This window comes from Anopheles arabiensis, chromosome 2, assembly GCF_016920715.1.
Source record: "Anopheles arabiensis isolate DONGOLA chromosome 2, AaraD3, whole genome shotgun sequence".
In the NCBI taxonomy this organism is placed as follows: Eukaryota; Metazoa; Arthropoda; class Insecta; order Diptera; family Culicidae; genus Anopheles; species Anopheles arabiensis.
This window is the reverse complement of record NC_053517.1, coordinates 98,833,532-98,855,555: the sequence shown is the minus strand read 5'-3', so window position 1 is coordinate 98,855,555 and position 22,024 is coordinate 98,833,532. Positions and strand designations below refer to the sequence as shown.

The 22,024-nt window shown below is 48.3% G+C and overlaps 1 protein-coding gene across 8 annotated transcripts in view; it reads left to right on the top strand.

Annotated features, from left to right (window-relative positions):
- The window catches only part of LOC120908417 (WD repeat-containing protein 47), a 68,766-nt gene that overhangs the window by 20,175 nt on the left and 26,567 nt on the right, over nucleotides 1-22,024 (top strand). For 6 of the 8 annotated variants that reach the window (XM_040319694.1, XM_040319602.1, XM_040319506.1 and 3 more), the window contains 2 exons: nucleotides 183-583; nucleotides 658-961. In XM_040319694.1, coding sequence (XP_040175628.1) covers nucleotides 183-583; nucleotides 658-961 — 705 coding nt within the window. Of the gene's footprint in view, nucleotides 1-182; nucleotides 584-657; nucleotides 962-21,284; nucleotides 21,402-22,024 lie in introns of those variants that run through there. The other 2 variants (XM_040319856.1, XM_040320025.1) reach the window with 2 other exon arrangements.

Below are 22,024 nucleotides of genomic sequence, written 5' to 3'. Positions count from 1 at the left end.
CACTGCATCAACGCTGCACTCAAGGTCTCCCGGGTTGCAAATGCAAATAGGCAAATTGCGGTCCCGTTTTTGTCCCAACCCCCGCGTTATCGATTTCCGCCTCTACACCCTACCTGTTGTTGCCCTACGCCAACCAACCACCCCAATACTTACCCCTTTGTGTGTGCTTTCTATCTGTCCAGCAGGGACTCCCCTCGATTGACGAGATCGGTTCCGCGCAGTCGAAATCGCCCGACCTGCAGGCAGTGGCCGGCGCGGTCGTCAAAGCGTGCGACATTCATCAGCACAGTGCCGAGCGGGACAGTCCCAACACGACCAACTCGACTGCCAAGAGCTCCCGGCGGGACTCACTGTCCGAGAAGATACCGACGGCGCAGCAGCAACCGATACCGACCGGGCTACCGCACCACAGTCAGCCGCCGCACTCGTCGTCGGTACCGCCCTCGTCAGCGATCTCAACGCCGGGCAGTACGGCCGGCGGTCCCCACAGTGCCAACAGTCCGGTGCCACTACTGCCGGCAGGTGTTCCGCAGCCGCCCCCACCCAACGTGGCGGGGGTCATATACGATCAGCCCAAGCCAACGTAAGTGACCATAGCATGGCGTGTCCTCCCTACAGCCCCGTTATTAATTAAGCTTTTACCCCTTCTGCTTTTAGGCTGAAACCTGTTCACAATCTTCCCGCGGCCAACGGCAACAACGGCTACGGTACAATCAACGGCAACGGCAACAGTGGTGGTGGCGAGCTGTACGAAAAGTTCAAGCAGCAGAAGCAGAACAAAGAGAGCGATTACATCATGAACGGCAATCCGACGATTGTGCCACCGGCGCACATGAGCAACGCGGGATCATCCCCGGTGCCTCCTCCACCGTCAGCCGGCCAAACCAATGGCAATGGGGCACCGGCCGTGATGGGTGCCCATCCCTCGGAAGACGTGATAGGCGGGAGCAAGGATTATGAGGTAAGCTTTGGAATTTGGACGACCACACCGAGGAGACCATTTTAGGCTGAAAACGGTTCCGCACTGTCCAATTAAATGTGCTTGCAAGTGATAAAGTTTGTGCTGCGGCTGCAACATCACCAGAAATACCTTCTTGCCGTTAGAAGGGGGGATAAGTTTACGGCTTAAATTAAGCGAGCTTGATTGTTGGTGCTCGAATGCATCTTAAAAGAAGGGGGATTACAGCTTAACACAAATCCGTCCAGTCTTGCTGCATCACAACCGATCGAGACGGGGCGGTGCGTAGGCCGTCTGCACAGTTATGAGTGGCCAAAGTCAAATGGGTTGGACAAAAAAAAAACTGCGCCAAATGAACACGTACGATCGTTAAGAGCGAGGCCGTTTTGACAGTGGTTGATGGCTGGATAGTTTTCCTTATGACAAAAAGCGGTTGTTCTTAAACAACTTGTAAAAAAATCTAGCTCGCCATCATCACAACCGCAGCCCACTTAAGTTTGCGTATTTGTTGAGACAAATTAACGCATCCGATTCGATTTGAATATCATCAGGCGGGCACCACCGCGCAAGTGCCCAATCCCCGAGCACGGAAGTAATATAACTGTAAAGCTGCTCGCCCGTTCGAGGGACTGTTGGCGTAGTTTTGCTGATAAAGTAGAGCACTACAAAATATATCCCACCTCGGCGCGACAAGGGTGGACACTGACAAACTGGTTCGCGCGTTCGATATTTGTTTGATTTGTTTCTAATTGTGTCTCACCTTGCTCGCCCGGGCCCGGATTGTGTGTCGATCGGGCGCGTGGGATGTCCCACTACCCGTTTTTACCATTTTCCACTATCTTCGCTCGGGCTGCTGCTACGGCTACACGCTGTCGTCGGTCTTGGCACGCTATCGGAGGTGGAGCCGGATTAGAGTGGCGTGGTGTTAATTCAATGACACGTTAGCACAAACCGCGCAAACCCTGTCGTTGGCCACATTTGCTGGCATACTGGCTTTTTTCTTGTCGACTGATCACAAGAGCGTTTGCATACAAAGCTGCGTGCAATGTTGTGGGGCTTGCACACAACGGTACAAGCTGTTGGGTTTTGTAGGTCACGGGCTTTAGCAGCACATCTTGACGCGAGTTGGGGCGCGAGTTCTCGGCATCTTACACCCGCGCGCGCACGTTCAGGCTTAAACCGAAGCTGGCAGCTTTGGCGCTCCACCTTCGCCGCCGCCTAAAGGGCTAGGGACGACGTCACACTGGTGGAATTCATGAACGCTAGTGAAGGTCTTTACAAAGTCGATACCTTTACAATGCCATCATCCGGTGGAGCTATGCCGATGCATCCCTTTTACGGCAAGTTCATGATCAACTCCGATCGTTCGTCAATGGCACCATCGTATCGATGGGGACACGTGTGAGTGTGTATGGCATAAGCCGCTGTTAGTGTCAACGAGATGAATATCATTCGGTTCAGCATGCTTCCGGTTAGGCATCCCGCTGACTGTTTGGACGTTTGATGGCGCGCGCGTCCGATCGCCTTGTCGTCGTCGAGATTGATGCGATCGTTTACCAGTCTCCCCCAGTTTTACGGCCGTTCGTTAGGGGAATTCATTTTACGAGCTGACGACAGTGTATTTGGAAATAGCTCACCCATAGAGAGCCCTCGAGGGCTGGCGCCGTTGTGGTTAATTTGAATGAAGGAGCTTTTAATGAGTGAGGGGGCCGAAACTGTTTTCTGCGGCTTACGAAATCCATCGACAGCTTCCCATACTGCACCGATTGATCGTTTCCACTTGCTGTGGGTTAGAACATAAAACACAAAACAATCCGATCCACTGGTGTGGGTGGTTGGTTGGTTGACTTCACACTAATTGGTCGATGGCGTTAAGATAAAACGGAACCCATTAAAGTGACACACTTATTGACGGTGCGATCCTCTCGGTGCCGAAATCGTTGGAGAGCAATTGATTATTGATGAGCCGTGGCATGGGCTGGCTGTACTCATTGTGAGCACCATTAGTTGAGACATTTTTTTTGGCGTACACAAATACTCCTCTCACTCAACTAACCTCATCGTGGCGGAAGTGAAGGAAGTGCGCATTGCATTCCGTTGCTTACTGTGTTTGTGTGAGCAATAACTCTTGGTGTCGTGCCGTACCGTCAATTGGAGTTTGAAGCATTGGCCAATATTTGCTCAACTCTGGTGTCATCTATGGTTGCGGGGGTGACATGAAGGGACATATTAGTCAGTTGTCATTTTTAAACTATCGACCGACTTTGCTTGCATATGTGACGCAAGTGACGGCGACGACACGACGACGTCGTTAACCGTGCGCGCACAATTCAGCGGTAAAGCGGGAACCATAACGCGTCGTTTGTTTTTATTTGCGGAACACATGTGTGTAATGATGGGCCAATGGAAGGCATTACTTGTAATAGAGCGATTTATTGGGGGTAATTCTTCCAAGAGACTCGCGTTTTTTTTTGAGTATTAATGATGCTGGAGGTTTAAATCGTCTTACGATGGTAGGATGAAAAGCATTCTTCGCGCAATCGCCGCCAATGTAACCACTCGACACTTTCGCATGCATCGCAGCTGTACGGTTTGGCCTCGTTACATTAATCATGATTAATGGGGTCGATCGCGGACTAGAAGTCTCAATTGCCAGCAGTGCCGAGAGTACGAGACAAGCGTTCTCGAGTGGTATGTGAAGATGAAAAGAGAAATCACGCAGCAATGAACGCTGCGTGAACGTTCATCATCGCGTTCTTTCTCGTCAAAGAATGTGCACAGCTTACTTCCGTTTGGTTCGATACTCGGTGCCGAAGAAGATGCACTTCGGTGTACAATGCTCCCCCCCCCTCCACCAAGCCGCATGCTCCTGGGAACGCTATGACCGTAAGATGAGGTCGAGAGTGCCCACTGCAAAAGTGTGGCACGGCGTGGAGAACACGTTGCACGAACCTTGAATGTCGCCCACCAACACCAACCCAATCGACCGCGCTCTGAATTTGCACGCTCTGCCTTGCCTTATGTGGGCTAGCCAGCGTCAGGCTAAGGGCAGCATCTACCGTCAACCTATCAGATCAGCTGCATGTGCACGCGATGCGCGCACACTGCAAGTGAACTATTGAAAACATCTAAGCACGGCGGCGTGTGGCAACAACTGGGAGGTGTGATACCGCGTGGGATGGAGCAGCGAGTTTTTTTTGCCTTGAAACACGTTGTATGGGGAAGGCAAAGAAGGACATGATAAGTCAAGCATCGACCCAGCAGGAATGCAGGGAATCGAGCACCAAAAAAGGACTTTCTCGTCGTCGATGGCTATCAATTTACGATGTAAAGTTGCGCGCTGCGCACGCAAATCCACCCGCTGGTGGAATGCAATTTGTGATTAATTTAAATGTGCTTCTTCCCAACGCACGCCCGATGTGGATTGCAATCACGTGGTTCGAGAAGATGTTTCGTATAAAATTGCCATCGCGATGGTTCGTCTGTTTCGCCCTTTTTGCCATATAAATGCTTCTCTCCCTCTTCGGTGAGGCGGAAGCGAATCGCCGCTCTGGAATGATGGGATTTATTTATCATTTTTTTGTGTGAAGTTGCTGAGCGCTACTTTTCTCTCTCTCTCTCTCTGTATTTCTACTTTGCCTGTGTGTTGTGCCCCGGTACGACGAGGCGTATTCAGTGCCGTGCTGGAGTGTCGTTTCGTCTTGGAGCAGCGCGAGCTTGAGAGGGCAGTAATAATAACGAGACTCACGCGAGACCGGCGGTCGTCGTTTGTCGTCGGCATCGTCACCGTCGCGACACAGAACGTTTGAGCCGCGGATCAGTTCTGTTTGAGACGTTCGATCGAGTTCATCGTCGAGAAGCTTGACGCGTTCCGTGGTTTGTTGCGTACACGAGCATGCCCGGTGGGGTTTTACAGCAGTAAAGAGCGAAGTGTTTGAAGTGCTCAAGTGGTGTGCTTTAAGTGAATGTTACTTGGGAGCACAAATTTTAGTAGAATCGTTCTTGGAACTTTGTTTTTGTGTATCTTTGGTCACCTGGGTAGTGTCCCGATGTGTTCCGTTTGCATTCACGGGGCGCTTTATTTGGTAAACGTGCTGGTGCCAGCCAGGCGCGTGTAGTGTGTGAGTCACGATTTGTCGTTGAAGTGAAGTTGAGTTGTCGATTGACGGATCAGGAGGATTTATACATTTTATTTTGTCCGGTGTGTGCGTGCGTGTTTTTGCGCAAAGCTGCGGGGTGTTAAAAGCTGTCCAAAAAGTGTCTGGTGATCAACCTTTTCCGTCGACGATGGCGAACGTGCATCATCACCATCACCACCAGCATGCGAACCATCGGCACCGTCCGTTCTGCGGTGTCGATCGGCAGCTGAAGAAAATCGAGGAAATATTCAACCAGAACCAGAAGGAAAATGAAGTGAAAATCATTGAATCGCACACCAGCCGCAAATGCAGCGTGCACGGCACTCATCGGCGTGGTTCGGTGTGTTCGGTGCGGCGCCGTGACTCGATCGCCAGCTCGGTCGGCGACCTATCGACGGTTGGCGGGGCGGGCAAGCAGCTTCCGCAGCAGCGACCGTCCTACGGTTCCATCTACAACGTCGGCCGGGAGGCGGAAATGGCCGCACGGCGACGCAGCCGACTGGGCAATCGTAACTCGATCGCCAACATTAGTGATCTGCATTCCCACTACGTGATTGCACCGAGCCCAACCGGGCGCAAGAGTTTGTCCGGGTTTGCGGATCCGCGGCGTCGCGACAGTATGCCGGTGCTGAACACGATAAAACCCCTTTTGAATAGACCGCTGGAACATCCGGCCGATTTCCCGTCCATGTTGCGCGCCACCTCCGTATCGACGGTGGACCTTCGCCGCAAGCCCTCAATCGGTGGTGGAGGTGTTGGAGTTACCCGACGCTCCAGTATAAACAGCAAGCGCAGCAGTCTCCATCTGGACGACAGCCTGTCGACGATGAAGCTCCACTCGATCCTGAAGAAGGCATCGTCCCCATCGAAGGACAGCGAGGACAGCGGCGAGCACGAGCTGTGCGACATGACCAAACGCCTGTCGTTCGATTCGGGCATCGCGAAGCCACCGGGACTGGCCGGACTGATGCCCCACAATGGGGCGCAGCACAATCGGCGCAACTCGAACGATTCCAGCTACAGCTCGTATTCGCGCCGCATCTCGATCGACTCGCTGGACGCGAGCCGGCGCTACTCGCGGCGCCTGTCGGACGCATCGTCCCTGTTCGGGGGCGACGAGGACGCGAGCAGTGGCAGCGGGGGCGGCACGAACGATATCGATCGCATCAAGGTGCTGAACAGCAGCTTCGCGAGCAGCTTCGACGATGCCTCGATTGGTGGCGACCATGAGGTAATTCATTAGAATAATGCCATAAGTGGGCTGCCCAGGTGGACGCGGTCGCTTGGGATCTGCCTTGCAATTACTATTAAAATAATGCAATCGAGATGACGGATCCCACGGAAACTTTTGTGCCGCAAAGCACAAAGAGACGACGATCTGTCAATGTGTGTTCGCGAATCGCGAAGGGATGGGGCTGAGTAAATGACCATTTTTGCACGGTGTTGTACAGTAAAGGCCCCTTAGTCAGCTTCGTGTATCCAGATTAGAGGTTTTCCCAGTTCCTGGAGCCAACTCCTAAGATGGGAACTCATGCTGGGAGTGCCTCTCCAACATGCTTTTTGCAGGAGGAGAAGCGTGCCACAGAATCATAAAGCGTTCCTTTCACCAGGCACTGCTCTTGATCCAGTAGTGTCTCCGATGATCTTTGGTTCGCATAATTTAAGCTCACAGTAGGAGTGAAGAGAATAGAAAAGAGATGGTTCAGGTTTGGAGATGGCGCCAGTTTGATCTCGCCGTGATGAGCTGTGTGCGCCATGATCGATATCTGTGTCAGACTTGGTGTGGTACGGCTTGGAGAAGAAGAGGCCCATTGAGTGGCGCGACGGCGGAACCGTCCTTCCCGACCGTGAAGGCCACGCACACAAGATCTTACGATTCGGTAATGAACCGGTGAAAGCCTCGGCGTAATTAACCTCCTCAACGAGAGGCAAAATCAGTGACAAAATGGCATGGGGGACATTGGTGTTTCCGAGTTCCGCTGCTGCTGCGTGCGTGTGTACGTACAGCTTCAATGTCTGATCGTTTATTACGGTTGAGACTCGCGTTGAACGCATGAACGCATCGCGCAATGTGTGTACAATACGCTGCGGAAGGTTAGTGCAGAGTCGATAGAAATGGTAATGCTCCTTGAGCCGAGCCGAGTGAGAGCTCTTTCGTACGTAACGCTCGCCTGGGGGTCATTCGTCCGCCGATTTGGCGTAGATCACCAGAGAGTTGCGGGGAAGGGTTTTCAGTGCAGCAGATTGATTGGTTCCACTGGTGTGTGGCGTGAGATGGTGATGTGGTGGCGCCAAGATGCGTGGGATAATTTTATGGGTTTTTATTATTGCTGCCGAGAAGCAAGCGACGGGAGGACGCGCAAGATCGTGCAATTTTAGCGTTTCGGGGTTCCTGTTTGCCTTGCTTGTTGGGGGAGGTGTCTCTGTGTGTATGTAAATTGTTTTGGTAAACAGCTTGCTTATAATACGAGACATCTTATTCGGGACAGAAGATATTTCGGAGTAGGTTCTGAGAAGGTAAGAACCTCGTTGTAGACAATTTACGTCGAGTCATGCAGTTTGTTCAACAAGATATGATGTGTTACTGCTAGAGCTTGGTTACCTACTTGTACAGCAGCAACAGATCGAACACTACAACAGCTTGTCACTCCAACACGCTACCGATTGGAACTGCAAAATCCCACGACCCCACGAGAGCTGGGAACACAAATTGCGCTCCATGGACACAGAAATCTGAGCAGCAATCAAAATCTGGTTGAGCAGTAGTAGTAGTAGTAGGAGTAGGTGGTGTACGCGATCGTTTTAGCTGATTTCCGATACACGACGGACCCGTGCAAGACCTCTCTGTTGATTGCTGGTTATGAACGCGGGTAAATGTCGTTTACCAAAGCACTATGATTAAAGCGGGACACCCGACAAAGCGAGTTTGGCTTGGTTGAAACGATGGTTCGCTTGTTGCCTGTGTTTGGACGAACCACGATGACGAACGAAGATAAGAATGCAAATTGCTTCTGTGTGTACCGGTCCTGTGTTGTGTAGCTCGTCCTCCGCAAACACCACACAACACCTCAACACTCGATACTTGCACTGTTACCAGCGGAACAGCTTGTGTAATGTAACACTTCCTGCGATAATTGTTTATGGTGCACCCTTGGAGGGAGAATATGCGATTGCAAACGTAAGCCGGTGTGTCATGTGCCCTATAGGGAAAATGGGGAAGATATCTCATCTTACCAGTTGTTGTCGTCGTCGTCGTCGTCGGGATCATCTGATCATTGTATTTAGTGATGCTCTAACTAAACATCTCATGTTCACGTTGTTGTCGTTGGGCATCACTTTACTCGTGCTCCTCCCCTCTGTAATCTCGGATATAGTTATTTTCCACAAGTCTGGAGTTACTAATTCTAAGTATTTCAACCTCTCCCCACTCCCGCTATTTGCAGCATGAATCATCCAGCAGGCAGGCAGGTTTGCCCCCCCCAGGCCTGCGCGGCGTTATGAAACATGCCTGTTTTTGGCAAACCTTCGTTGCGGTGCGCGAGTTCATTGAACATGCGTTTGTTTTGAAATTTATTTACCCAAGGCACTCCTTCTGCCTGCTTCTCGCGCGGAAGGCATCGCTTCAAGTCACCCACACGCGCCAAACTGGACAGCTCTTTTTGACGACGACTGTCGGTGCCCAAGCGTCCAGAGGTTCGACTGCTCGTCATTGTCGTTCCCTTACACGGGCAGCGGGCTTCATATTGGAGAGTTCAGCTCTCGAGCGAGAGCAAACACACGCCCGATGATGACGGATAGGAAAGTGTCGCCTGCGTCGGGAGTTGAGGTCTGGTGAGGACATCTCTTTTGAAGGAAGGGGTAAAAAGCTAAATCTTGTCGCGGTTCGATCCCGTACCTGGTTGGTCCTGCGAACGTGTGTGATATGTCTGGGACGGATTTCTTTTTCGCTTTTGTTGTTGTTGTTGTTGTTGTTGTTGTTGTTGTATGAGAAGATCCCCATTCTTTGTTGACCTATTAATGCCACCAGCCGCCACAAACACCTCCCGGTCTGCTGTCGACGGCGGCAACTGTGCTAGAGTGCTTAGAAAGGAGAGTAAGACGCTTTTTCGGTCGGTCGCGCCGAAAATGGTGTGGCAAAATATTGTGATTTTATGAGTGCGTGACGTTGCTGCTGCTGTTGTGCCTTCTCTCCGTCTGTCCCAAGATGTAAACTGCTGTAACGTTTTTTTTTGGAAGGAACCGGTTCATAGTAAGTCGAAACCAGCTACTTGGACGTTGGTCGGTGGTGGTCGCCGTTAATCCCAGAATGTGTATTCTAGTTCTGCTGCCTTGTATGGTAAATGGTTTCACGCGGATGTTGTGGTGGACACGCTGCCGCTTGGACAACCTTGCCGCTCATTAGAAATAACCTGTAGAAAGAGATAGACAACAAAAAAAAAATAATCAAGCTTCCCGTGAGCGCCATGTGTGTGATTTTCGGTGGCGTCTTGTCGTAAAACAATTCACGACCGAATTGTCGTACTGCTGAGAAGTGTTTTATCGCGGCCTGGCTCCACACGGGGTGCCAGCTCTATTAAAATCAGAGTTTCAATAGTTTAGACACTCAATAGCAAACAGAGAGGAGAGCAAAATACAGTCTCGTTAGATCTTAAATACCTTCTGGGTTCTTTTTATGACGTTACGAGAGTCGTGCTAGTAAAAAAATAGCGCTTCTTCTCGGTGGCAATCAGTAGTTTGTGGGGCAATGGTGGATCAATATTTACATTGCGAGAAGAAGATGGAAGAGGGACGAGAGCTTCACAGTCGCAGGTGCGAAATTTAACATATGACGCCTGTTTTGGGAACCGCTCCTTACCATTTTACTGCTCATGCTGGTTGCATATGGCTTCGGTGACGTTATTCTGTTTGTTGTTTAATGGTTCAATTATTTGTGAAAGCTTATTCTGCTGCCTGTGTTGATGCCAGATCGGTTTCGATGGCGATCAATGGCGATGGGTGTTAGAGCCAGCGATTTAGGGTCATTTCCAATATGGCAATAAAAAAGACAATTTATCTGACTATACTATGTAAATCAACCATTGGAATGGTGTCTCTAGCTGGACATCACGATGGATGGGATGTTCCTCTATCGACTTAATCGAATCCGTTTTTTCGGCATCTTGTTAACACGCAAAGCCGTTAGAGATAAAACCGATGTCCGGATGTTGGTTGATAAATTGTTTAACGTTCATTCTCTGGCAACAATTTATTACCCTATTGCTCAACCCTCTCCATATACGTGACCGCGGACACACCAGCTGGAGGGATATACATGTCATCGACTTGATGTCCGACCCCGAGCACAGGAATAACGTCGTCACACCGCGCCCCAAAAGGTGACACCGATTGACGTACATCGTGTCCAGGGTGCCGCCGCCCGTCTCGCTGTGACATCAATTCGCCATCAATCTCTTTACGCTCATCGGGCGGCTCCATATCTGTTGGTCAGGAACCACTGGATCATCATCTTTGTGTCAACCGCTCCCCGCAAAAGAACAAGCGCACCAGCGCACTCTTTCTCCCATTCCCGTCTCATGGTGGTGGAATTCATTAAAAAATCAGTTGGGTACCGGCTGGGGGGGGGGGTGATCGAGCCCGGAATGTTACTTGCTTTGTTGTCGCCTTTACAAGGGGGTGGGTTGGCCGAACGCAGGGGAGAGGGGCAAGAGGGCAAAACAAAAAGCTCTAATAGGCTGCGCTCCCATCATCCTACCTCGGACAATGTGTACGGGAGAGGGGCCATCGTGTAAGGGTGTTTGAATGTAAAAGGTTGATTTTTGTTGTTGTTTTTGAATAATCGTCCTCCCACGATCATAACCCATTACTGCTGCTGCCGCTGCTGCACACTGCAGAAGATTGAATCCATCCCCCATGTTTGCGGTGGGGTAGTTTTCAAAGCGGAGAGCGATTCGCTTGTTTGTTACATATGGAAGGGTGCCATTACTGTTGCGGGTTGACAACGCCCCTGCAGCTTTGTAGAACTCATGTAAAATTAATTAGTGTGAAAATAAATGGCAATTCGAAACGCAATACGACGACGAGCGCTGTTGCGCTTTGGATCTTTGCTTTAACAAGCGAAGCTCATGTTTCAATCCAGTGGTTGGTTTTGGTAGAGGGAAGAGATCATGTGCTTGGGACGGAGTGTTTGCGTTGGAAATTGTAAATTAATCTTTTGAAAGTCGTTATTTGGGACACTTTTTATTTAATTCATTTTATAAGAAGAATTTTTATGCTAAATTTATTTTGCTGAAATATTACAATTTAAAGTGCCACAATTACATTTTGACTCTACGTGGGTGCTGCTTGTTGTGAGTGACTGCGTGCTATAGGATCTCACGAGAGCATTTTGCGTTATTGCATGCAACGTACAGCTGTGCAAGCAGTTTGCACGCAAGTTAGTGAAGCTGTGAGGCATGCAAGCTGCATGCAATCGTGCATTTTCACACAGGGTTGTAGCTTTTGGTTGGTGTTTTCAAGTTTTGAAGTCGCTCGCGGGCATATCTATTTCCATCACTTGCGTAACTATTTTCCTCACATTTTTTGGGGGCGGAATGAGGGACTGTCCTTTTAATTTTGATACCAGGCTGATAAAAAGCTGCTCGTGCCGGTGAGTGAATGGTTTAAAAAAGAAAATGATTTCATCCAAAACTCATCGCCAGTAGTAGATCAACAGCAGCAAAATTATGTATCTGCTCCACTTTCGAGCCATTGGGTTTTTAAGCATTTATCTAACACATGTTTCACCATGGCCGCTAACTAGCTGGTTGTGTATTATTTCGGTGTGATTGAATCCGATCCGTCCGTGGTCTGGGGGTGTGCGTGTGTGTGTGCCCATCATCCATCTCATCCCCAGCCCTACCGAACCGGAACAGATAATACGTTAACGAGAGCTAATTAGCAATGGCTCGCTAAATTCCTCCTAAACGAATGCGCCGCCACTAGAGTACGGTTCGCTCGCTATGGGTAGCCATTTTCGGGAGGGCTGATTGTTTTAACTTCGCCTGCCCGAGACGGCGAACCTCTAATTTGCCTACCGAAGAGTTTGGAGTCTCCGCTGTGCACCACGCCCCCCCAAAGGGAAGGGCAATTTGGCTGAATTTGCTGCTGCTGCAACAGTGGATAGAAACAGTGGTTGTCACGGCAGTTTAACAGGAAACAGTCAACCATTGACACCGGACGTAATAAACCCTCGATGGGCACGACGGTTGAACTAATAAAGCTTGCCCACGTATGTTACAAGTAGGGATCCGCCCTTCCCCAGCCTCTCCACATTTGTTGGGTGGTTTCATAACAATTGCCCCAAAACCCTTATCGAAAAGCCTTACATCGCGAGAGGAAAAATAAAAGATTGGTGAAAAACAACAACAAATCCCTTTCCATCTAAAGAAAAGGTGACATAACAAGAAGGAAAAGGAAAAGGGAGGGCGTTTTGCTGTGGTTAGGTAGCGTTTAAATGGCAAAAAAAAAGACAGAAACAGATGGAAAAGTCTCGGCGGTCGCCGATTGCCGCGACCGTTCATCACACCTTCACACGTGTCGTTCCTCAATTGCTCGGATCATCATCATCGCATCCATCGCGCGTTGTCCATCATCATGGAATGAGGCAGCGGTTTTTTTTTTCGTTGAGCGAGCGGGCGTTTGTGTTAACGATCGATGGCGGTTTCTTTCACTCAGCAACAGTCGGGGGGGAGGGCACCGCCGGTACGATTGAAGGCCTGGAGGGTTGGCAAATAATTTGACAATCACACTTTTTGACACCTAGTTATCCAAGCGAGCGTGATGCGTTCGTTCATTTGGGAGGCGAGTTACTGGCTTTATTTTGTTTTTGTTTTTTTTTTGGGGGATTGTGTAGCCACGTTGTGTTTATCGAATGTGCAAAAGGTAAAGGTGAAGAAGTGTGCCAACCCGCGGCCTTTTTATTACCTAATGTATGTTTTTGAGGTCATCGCATTCGGTCCAGTTAATTCGTGGGCGTACGGGTGTGAGTGTGTGTGTGATCTACTACTTAATGCATTAATTTCGGTTTCGTTACCCTTAAAGAGGCACGTCTCGATTAACATTGTTTTTTTCTTCTCTTTATTTTTATTTGCAGGTAAGCAAAGAGTAGACGACGAACCCGTCCACGCTGGTTTAGTGTGCATATACCTATAGTTGCCTAAGGTTCATGGAAAGTCGAGCGATTGGTACAGGAAAAAGGTATGATGCATACCACCTACACCAGCAGCTGGCTAGCTGAATTTAACCAGGCAAAAACAAAGCAAAAACCCAACTCCGAAAAAGAATTCAACTATGGCTCGTGCGGTTTATCCTTCTCGCGCGCTCGCAAAAAAGGGTGAAACACGTGCAACCCAAAAGTGATCATTATTATACACAACAGACACCCTCGCCTGCTTGGGTGAATTCTTTTAACGGCAATCGGCGGCCTCCCCCACCACCTCGTGTACAAGAATGCTACGCTTTAACCGTCTGTTCTCGCCGGCGTTGGATGTGTTAGATCAAACGGAGGGAGTAGAAAAGGGTAGAAAAAAAGTACGTCCGAAGCTACTTAGTTAGTGCATTACTGCCCATCACACAACCACCAAACACCTACCAAAGCTACTCGATTTGTAAAATTACCCAACGTGTTTGAGGGTTTCCGTTCCTTGTCCGTTGGTGGTTGTAGCTTGGGAGATCAGAATAATTGCATCATTAATCCACGTGAGATTATGAGGCCGAGGTAAAGGGGTGAAACGGAGAAACTAAATCGGTAATCATATTTGTATCACTGGTGTGCGGGTGGGGGGGAGGAGCAGCAGCAGACGGGAGAAGAATTGTGCGTACCGAGAGAACGGGGTGGCCATGTGGTGTACAGCAGTCGGCGGTCTTTTTTTGGTGAGACTTTAATGTGGCGTCCGGAGCCATGATAAAGAAAACCTTCGCTTGTGTGGCTGGCGCGTTTTCGCCGTATTGGTTTCTATTTGATCGCGCGAGCATTTTCTATTGACTTTGTTGAATCTCACGCGTTGAACTCTGTATCGTTGATGATGAGCTGGCTGGCGTCCGGCACCAAGCGAACGAACCGATCGCTGGTGTAATCTAATTTAAATTTAATAATTTTAGGGGCGCCATAGCTTTTTCCTCCTCTCGCTTGGGGGCAACCGGGTCGGGCTGATGAGATCCTACTACCAGGTGAGAAAAGAACCCCTCCGGTGTGTGGGGTGAAAGCTCTTGGCTCTTACTTTCCGTCCAGGCAAGCAAGGTGCGGGTTTGTTGCCGTTTCGGATTTGCTTTGCCGATATGCCGGCGTGCCTGTTTTCCTTTGTGCGCCTGCTCGCGCCAAAACATAATGACAGAGCGGAATCTCTTCCACCTCATCTCCGCCACATCTCCGTCGTTGATCAGTCGCCGTCAGGAAAAGCACAGTGGGTAAGAAGTAAAACTTAGCCACCTTTATCAGAAACCCTCTAATTACTTGCCGCAAATTATGACGATTTTATGACAGGGCATGATGAACCGCTCGATAAGAAGCAGATCCGATCCATATCTAATGTGTCTCACACTAAATTAAATGTGAATAAACACAACCAAAACCGAAGATGACAAAATCTGGGCCGGAATTTGCCTCCCTACCTTGCCGAGGTCGTCTGTTCTCATGCGGCAGAGGTGAGTGGGAATTATTTTTATGGAACCTTCCTCCACCGCCACCGTCTGCTACATAGTGTGGTGGTCGCAACATTTTTGGGAAAGTGAAAAATTGTCAAATCAACCCAAATAAGTGGAGGGGCGGAGAAGATGAAGGCTAGGTAGTGACATTAAACTGCATCAATCAAGCGCACGTTTTCGGCAACGTTGTTTGCGGACGAGCGAGCTTTGCTTAACATCCGCCCAAAAAAAAAACACCAAGACGCCGCGAAGGACGGGATGACATAAGCGCCCCGGTCGATATCGATAATTTGAACTTTTTGGCTTTTTTTTTTTCTCCGCAGCTATTTTGCAACCAAAAAAGCCGAACTTATCAAAGGCAGGATTCTTCTGCTGCCATTATTAAAGGCTCTCTCAATGTGTGAATGTGATTTATGGGTAATAAACAACTCGTGCTCGAATGAAACCTAACGAGCAAAGCAGTGCAAAGTGAACTTCTCCAAAGCGTGCTGATGACTATTGCCCAAGCATACAAGGTCACACGGGAGGAGAACAACAGAAATGTTACAACAAAACCAAAAAAAAAGCGAAAGTGAAACGAGATAATTGTGGCAATTTTTTATCAACACTCCAAACTTCACTCTCTAACAACCTTGAACGGTTTGTCGGTAACGGAGGCAAGCGGTGCAGGTCGACGGCAGTAACTAATCTGCCAAACTCTTCCAAACTCTTTATCTTTTGCACGGGTTCGAGTTTTACTATGGGAAAAATGTGTCAGCTTGTGCCTGTTGGGAAGGAAATGGCAATTGTTTTTCTGCTTCCCAGTTTCCCACCATCGGCTCCACTATCGAGGGTTGTCGATTTGGCTTTCGGTTGGAAAAACCTCTCTCTCTTTCTCTCTCTGTCGTCGAAGAAAATGCTCCCGATCGCGTGATGATGATGCAATCAATGGCACGATGTCACCCGGCGCGGGAAACATGATTTATGGCAATCGGGTTTTGTAGCGACGAAGAGAGGAGAGAGTAGGGAACGGTGTGCGAATTTTCCTCTTTCACCCATTTAAGCCAATAATGGGTTGGTTGTTGGAAGGGGAAAAGAAAAAAAAACTCAGCTATGGCTCCAAAATCGAGCGAAGACTTGTTAGCGAGGTAGACGACGAACCTGCCCAATTGTTTCGCGCTGAGGATGAGAATGTTTTACTGTACCTCTCGTGCCACCGAGAAGCAATTACACAAATTGCACTCAGCGCACACCATCTTGACACGTATGTGTGTGTGTGTGTCTATGACATTGAGGCCAGGGCGGTTGGTTTAGAAAATGTTTCCGTTTGGTTCTATAAGGAAAGATGTGTTTAAAGCATTGAAAAACAAACCAGTCCAGCGGAGCAAGGACTCTTGCTCGACCAATTTTGTTGTCAAACAAAATGGTAACAAACTGTTGACGGGATAATGGTCAAAGAAACTAAGCCAAATCGTAACGGGCAATTGAGCAGCAGCGTATTATTTGCCACATTTTGAAACATATATTATACCTTTATAATCGAGTACATTGTATTGAGAAAAACGGAAAAGAATGAACGATTTCACGATTAGTGCCAGCAGCAGCAGCAGCAGCGGCGGCTTCAATTAACCTTCAATTTGAATGTTAATTTAGCCTTCAAGCTTTCGGCTCGATTGACTACTCGATCGTTTCGCGGAAAATGTCATTATGCCGTGTGTGTGTGTGTGTGTTTGATCGTGTAGCGCCAGTTGCAAACTTTCACGCATAGATTGAGCGATATATAACAAAAAGGAGTAACAACAGCAACAAAAATGGTCGGATAGATCAATCAATCATGGGCCCCGCCACGAGCAAACCTGTGTGCGTACGGAAATGAATCCGATCAAACGAACCCAGCACCCGTACCCCGGTGGTGATTGGGAGGGAAATATCTTAATCACTTTACCCGGCCCGATCGCTCCAAGCGAACGGACACGCTGGAGCCAGAGTTTTATGCGCATGATCAAAACATGATGCAGCACCGGGTCGTTTTCCTTGTTTTTGTAGGATGATCTATTTTGTCGTTGGCTCGGTCCACAGAGGCACCGCAGGTAGTGAAATGCACCAAAGTGCTCGGGGGTACGAAAAAAGAGAGTGGTGTGAAACGTTTGGTTTGCAAAATGCGTGTGTCCGATCGATTGCTACTATTATAGCAGTGTGGTGTTGCGCCGCTGCCCGAGGGAGCTAAACACATTAGCGTTCCACAACCTGCTACCCCTGTTTTTAAACCCTCGCAAACTTCCCCTGTCAAAAGATCGTGCTCTCGTGATCATTGTGTCAGCTGTGACACACCTCCACGCTCCACTACCAACACACCATCATTTGGTAGAGAGAAAGTGTCTGTTGTGCTTCCAAACTGAAGCGAATCGCACATTCCCGCGGGTGGGAAAACGCATCAGATTCAGAATTTTAATAAACTCTTCTCGCTTTGAACCCCTCTCCTCCATCGCTCCCGGTACAGTTAGTTGACCAGCCGCGGCAAGATATTATCCACACGAGTAATACAGTAAAGCATGGCTGGTATCGGAACAACTTACAGACCGATGCGACGGGCGAAGATAATCCCGCGCGAAATAAATGACCTTACAAGCTTCATAATTTCACCCCAGCAAGTGGCGGGTTCGTCGCTTTGCCCCTTTGGCACGCAAGTCTTTTGTTTTGGCGTGTTTGTTGTCACGTTTGCCAGCCGGGGGGAGTGGCTTGTGGGGAACAACATTCCCCTTCCCAATGCGTTTCCCGAAGTGAAAGCGAAAATTTTCCAAATACTGTCCCAGGGTGGTGTAATGGGAGGAAAATACCTTTTTTCTCTCTCTCTCTCTTTTCCCTCCCACACTTGACACGACCTAAACCGATCTAATTTGGTGGCGTTGCTGTTGTTGTGGTTTATTTTTTTTCTGCTTCACTTCATTCCACCCACACAGCCCTCACAGAGGAAGAGTGTTTTGTTGTCTCTTTAACCCCTCTCGGCTAAGCTGTTTTCCCCGCATCCCATCTCCCTGCGAGTGTAAGGGAGAGGGGGGAAGGTGGCATTGTCTCTCGAATTTCGAAAGGGAAGAGATTATTCATCTTTTTAATTGACTTTTCCTTCGGAAAATGACGTGAAAAATTGTGCGCTGGTTGGGTGGGAGGTAGAGATGATGGTGTGGGTGTGTTCAGTGGCAGAGTATTTTTGTACTTGTGTTACCTTCATCGCTTCACCTTCAATTTGAGAGGGGTAAAAGGGAGGTTTTTATTTGGTAAATCTTCTTGCTTCACTGGTTGCGACGGATTCAAAATGAAGTGAAAAAATACACGTTTGCTTTACGGTGAACATTCCTTACCGCATGCTCCAGTAGGGGCGGAAATGTGTTGCCTTTAAGTCTTTAGAGCTTGAGAGCAAAATCAAGCGGGAATTTGTAGATCGAATCCATAATATACCTTGGAAAGCCACAGGCGAACACAAATTATCCCTTCAAGCGTAAAGGGCAGCTATTTGTTTTAATGTGTGTGTGTGTGTGTGTGTGAGAGAGTCTTTGTTAAAGAATTATCTTTCCAGTGTTTTGTATTGTTTCTGTTTGTCTATAACCATATTGCTGACCTCAATCCCACATGGGAAGATTTTATTCCACCTAATCGAAGATGGTGAGCGCCCTTAGGCCTAACGCTTAGAACCTCTTAGCAGCGCTTAATCACACAATCGTTCGATCGTTATCTCGATCTCCGATCGAACAAAACTACCGTTTTTGGTGCGCAAAACGCATCGCTCACGTACAGTTTTCCAACCACCCGTTTACCAGCAATAGGGCTGGGTATGTTGTGTGGCTCTTGATTAAATGATTGAATTTCACTGCCGGCCAATAGCGGATGGGTTTTACCTTCACATCACGCAGCAGCACAACACGGTGCAGCATATATTGATTGCATAATGCGCACCTACCACCCTTCCATAAATCGATCCGAGCCTTCCTTTGCCCATCGATGAGAGTGTGATTTTATTATTAGTATTTTCCATTTTTCCTTCAACCTGATCCCATCCCATAGATGCCGGTTTTTGAGCGATTGTTTTTCATGCTTTTAAAACCCAGCTTCTTATAACGATCACCACACTTCAGACAAAAAGGGAAACAAACTGCAACCAAGAGTGGTGCTTTTTCTTTGCTCTCCAGAAGCGAAGCATCTCCTCCTTGTGTAAGCTGCCTGGCGGCACAAGAAAGCTGCGCTTGTTGTGTGTTTGTGTGCTGTTTGTTGGATGAGCTCAAAACGCATCAGTCTGCGGCTACTGCAGCGCACTCAGAGACAAGGAAACAAGCATCCGAAAGCAGCAACAGCAGCAGCAGCAGCAAAAAAAAGGAACTTATGTGCCTGCGCAAACCTGTGAAGGGTGGGCTGCCGATGAAGTGCGGGCACCAAACAAAGTGGTTCGGTTTCGATTTGCAGTTTTTTGCTGTTGTTTGTTGGGTTCGAAAGTGAACGAAACCGAAATTTTTGAGTATTACATCGACAATTTGTGAAGGCAAATGAAGGCAAGGGAGCAATAATAACAAAAAAAAAAAAACAGGTGTAATGGCTGATGATTCAACCGGTGCCGGTGTAACGGTTTCTTCCGGTAATGACGTCGACGTCGGTAGTGTGTGATAGGGAGAGAAAGAGAGGTGGTACAGCTTCCCAGCAGTATCGCGGGAAACATAATTTGCATATTTTATCGGTTTGTAGCGCGCGATCGCTTTACGAGCAACGGAGAGTCGCTTGACGAGAAAAGCAAGGAAGGAAGGGGAGGTACGCCATGCGCTTTTGTGTCCCCGGCCCTCGGAGGCTCAGTCAAGCAGGACAACAAATTTCTATCCCCACGAATCGCCTAATTTCACCGGTGGATTTTTAAATACTTTTGCTGTTCGATTTGACCGTTTCCCTAGTCAGGCCTTTTTTTTTTGGTGCTGGTGCCTGTACGCCCGTAGTATTGTTTGAAACTAATTAATTAGTTTTGAACATTGCACACACATCTCTCTAATCTATTGTGTTCAGTACATCTCGTATTCCTCGCCATAATGTGTGTGCGTGTCCTCTCTTTCGCTCAATCTTTGCTCCGTATCTTTTAATTTTTGGAAGCAAATTTCGCCCACAAAAGCATCACTACACGTAGAATCTCTACTTTGATTGTGTGTGTGCGTGTGCGTGAAGGTGCGTTTGTCGGGGGTGTGTAAGTAATTATGCGTGATTTGGGCAGCGAGCGAGTTGTTCGCTCATTGAGGAAAATTCGGAGCATTATGTTGATTTCGTTTCTGCAGCGGTGTTGAACGCAAGACGCGGTACTTTTTAGAAAGTGATACAGATTTTAAAGGCAGCCGTAATCAGATTGCGAGCCTCAAGTACTTTCGCTAAAGCAAGAAGATTGGGGGGGAAGAGGTAGTTTGGATTACGCGGTTTCTCGTGTGCGTAAAGTGGTTAGCCAGATGGCTGGAGGGAAATGAAAAAGCATCTTTACACGGACAAGAATCTTTTCGTTAACTGGGAAGAGATAATGTAGCGTGAGGCAACTTACCCTGTTTGTAGCTCTCTGCTTTAGATTTAAACAAATAACTCGAACGACGCTCAAAAGTTGCAGAGATATTTTTGTTCTTTCCAAGAGGTTCCTGTCCGGATAAAAGCGAGAAATCTGAGAAATGTTATTCTAATAATCATTAGCAAATGTTCCGAGTACTTGTAAAGTTTAGGTCCAGTTTAGGTTCGATCTCATTAGCTGTAAGTTATAGCCTAGCCTTTATCTGTTGCTCTATTAGATCATCTTTTGAAGTGGTAGTTAAAACATCCAATAAGAGCTACGCTACTTGCAGCGCATTAAATATAGAACTTTCTATTTTTTCCCCTTTCTACAACTGACCGGAAAATGCATCCCTCGTGAAAGTAGAATGAAAAGTAAAATCGCAGCTTAATTGATTGAAATAAAAGCTAAACGCTGGTCATGATGGGCCCATGCTCTCTCGTTTGGTACGCAGTAACCGGTGGCAAACAAACCGGGAAACGAGTTCTAAAACCCCGCCAAGCGGTTGTCTGATCTACATAGATCACGATCGTCAAAGTAGAGTGCCCGATCGAGAACAGAACTCAGAGCAGCATTTCCGCTTTTCCAGTGTGCTTTTGTTGTGAGAGTTGGAACCATTGCCAGAGAAAGAGATCCAGTTTGTGCCAGCAGCAACCTGTTCTGGTCCCAGGTGATGATGATACCATAATTGTGGAGTCTCACTATATGCTATGCCAGCCTGTGTATGGCGATAGGTAAAAAAATAGAAAAACTCGCTCTTGCCGCGAGCGGTGGCCTCGCGCTTCCAGCAGTCTGCTGCTGCTGTTGGTGGTTTGTTTGATTTCGTTTTTGAACCGAACAAGAGAGAGAGAGAGAGGGGGTGTACGTCGTGGAAAAGTCAAGTCCAATCTCAACCAGCTCTCAAACGGCGCGCGGAGAAGAGTGGTTCGCGTTCGCAGCCAGACCCTCTGGGCCTCAGGTTGCTCAGTTTCCAGCTAGCTCTCACGCGTACCGGACGGCTTTTCGTGGGGTTGGCGCGCGCGCTTGTGAAGCGTTGCAGTACGCGAGTCGAGTTGCGCACTGGAGTTGCGTTCGAGTTTTCCTTTTGGTAGTTGTGCACTTCGCTGGCAGGATATCGCTGTCTTGCCTAACATATGTGTGTATTTCAGTGTGGTGATTTTGTATTTTTTTATGGTGTACTGTTCCGCCGATGCTTCTTAAAAACCATATTCCAATGTTGTGCTTGGGAGCGTTTCAGTCGTGTGATCTGTATCAACTCCAACAGTGTGAATGCTTGTGTTGTAATCTTCATGCAATGATCTCTCTTGTAGGCTAAGTGCGGCTTAAAGTGTATCATAAAAAAAGAAAGGAAAACGATCAAGCGCAACAGGTTGATCTAGAATTCCGATATCCGATACAGTTTCCAGTGTTCCAGTGTGTGAAGCGGGGAAGCAAAAAGCCGTCTTCCCTCTCCACCCTTCCGCGCACTACAATACGGGGTGGAAAAAATGCGGTGAAAGGTGGTAGAAATACATAAGAACAGACAGCACATAGTAGAATGCTCGGAAGAAGTAGCAAAAACACCAGCAACAAGAAATAACGAAGAACTTCCTGAACTGTTTCCGCGATCAGATCTGCGAGTAGAACATGCAACACACAGGCGCAAACGGATGTACGATTTTGTGTATCAGATCATAACGAGCAGTATATGATCGCGTAGGAGCGTGTTCT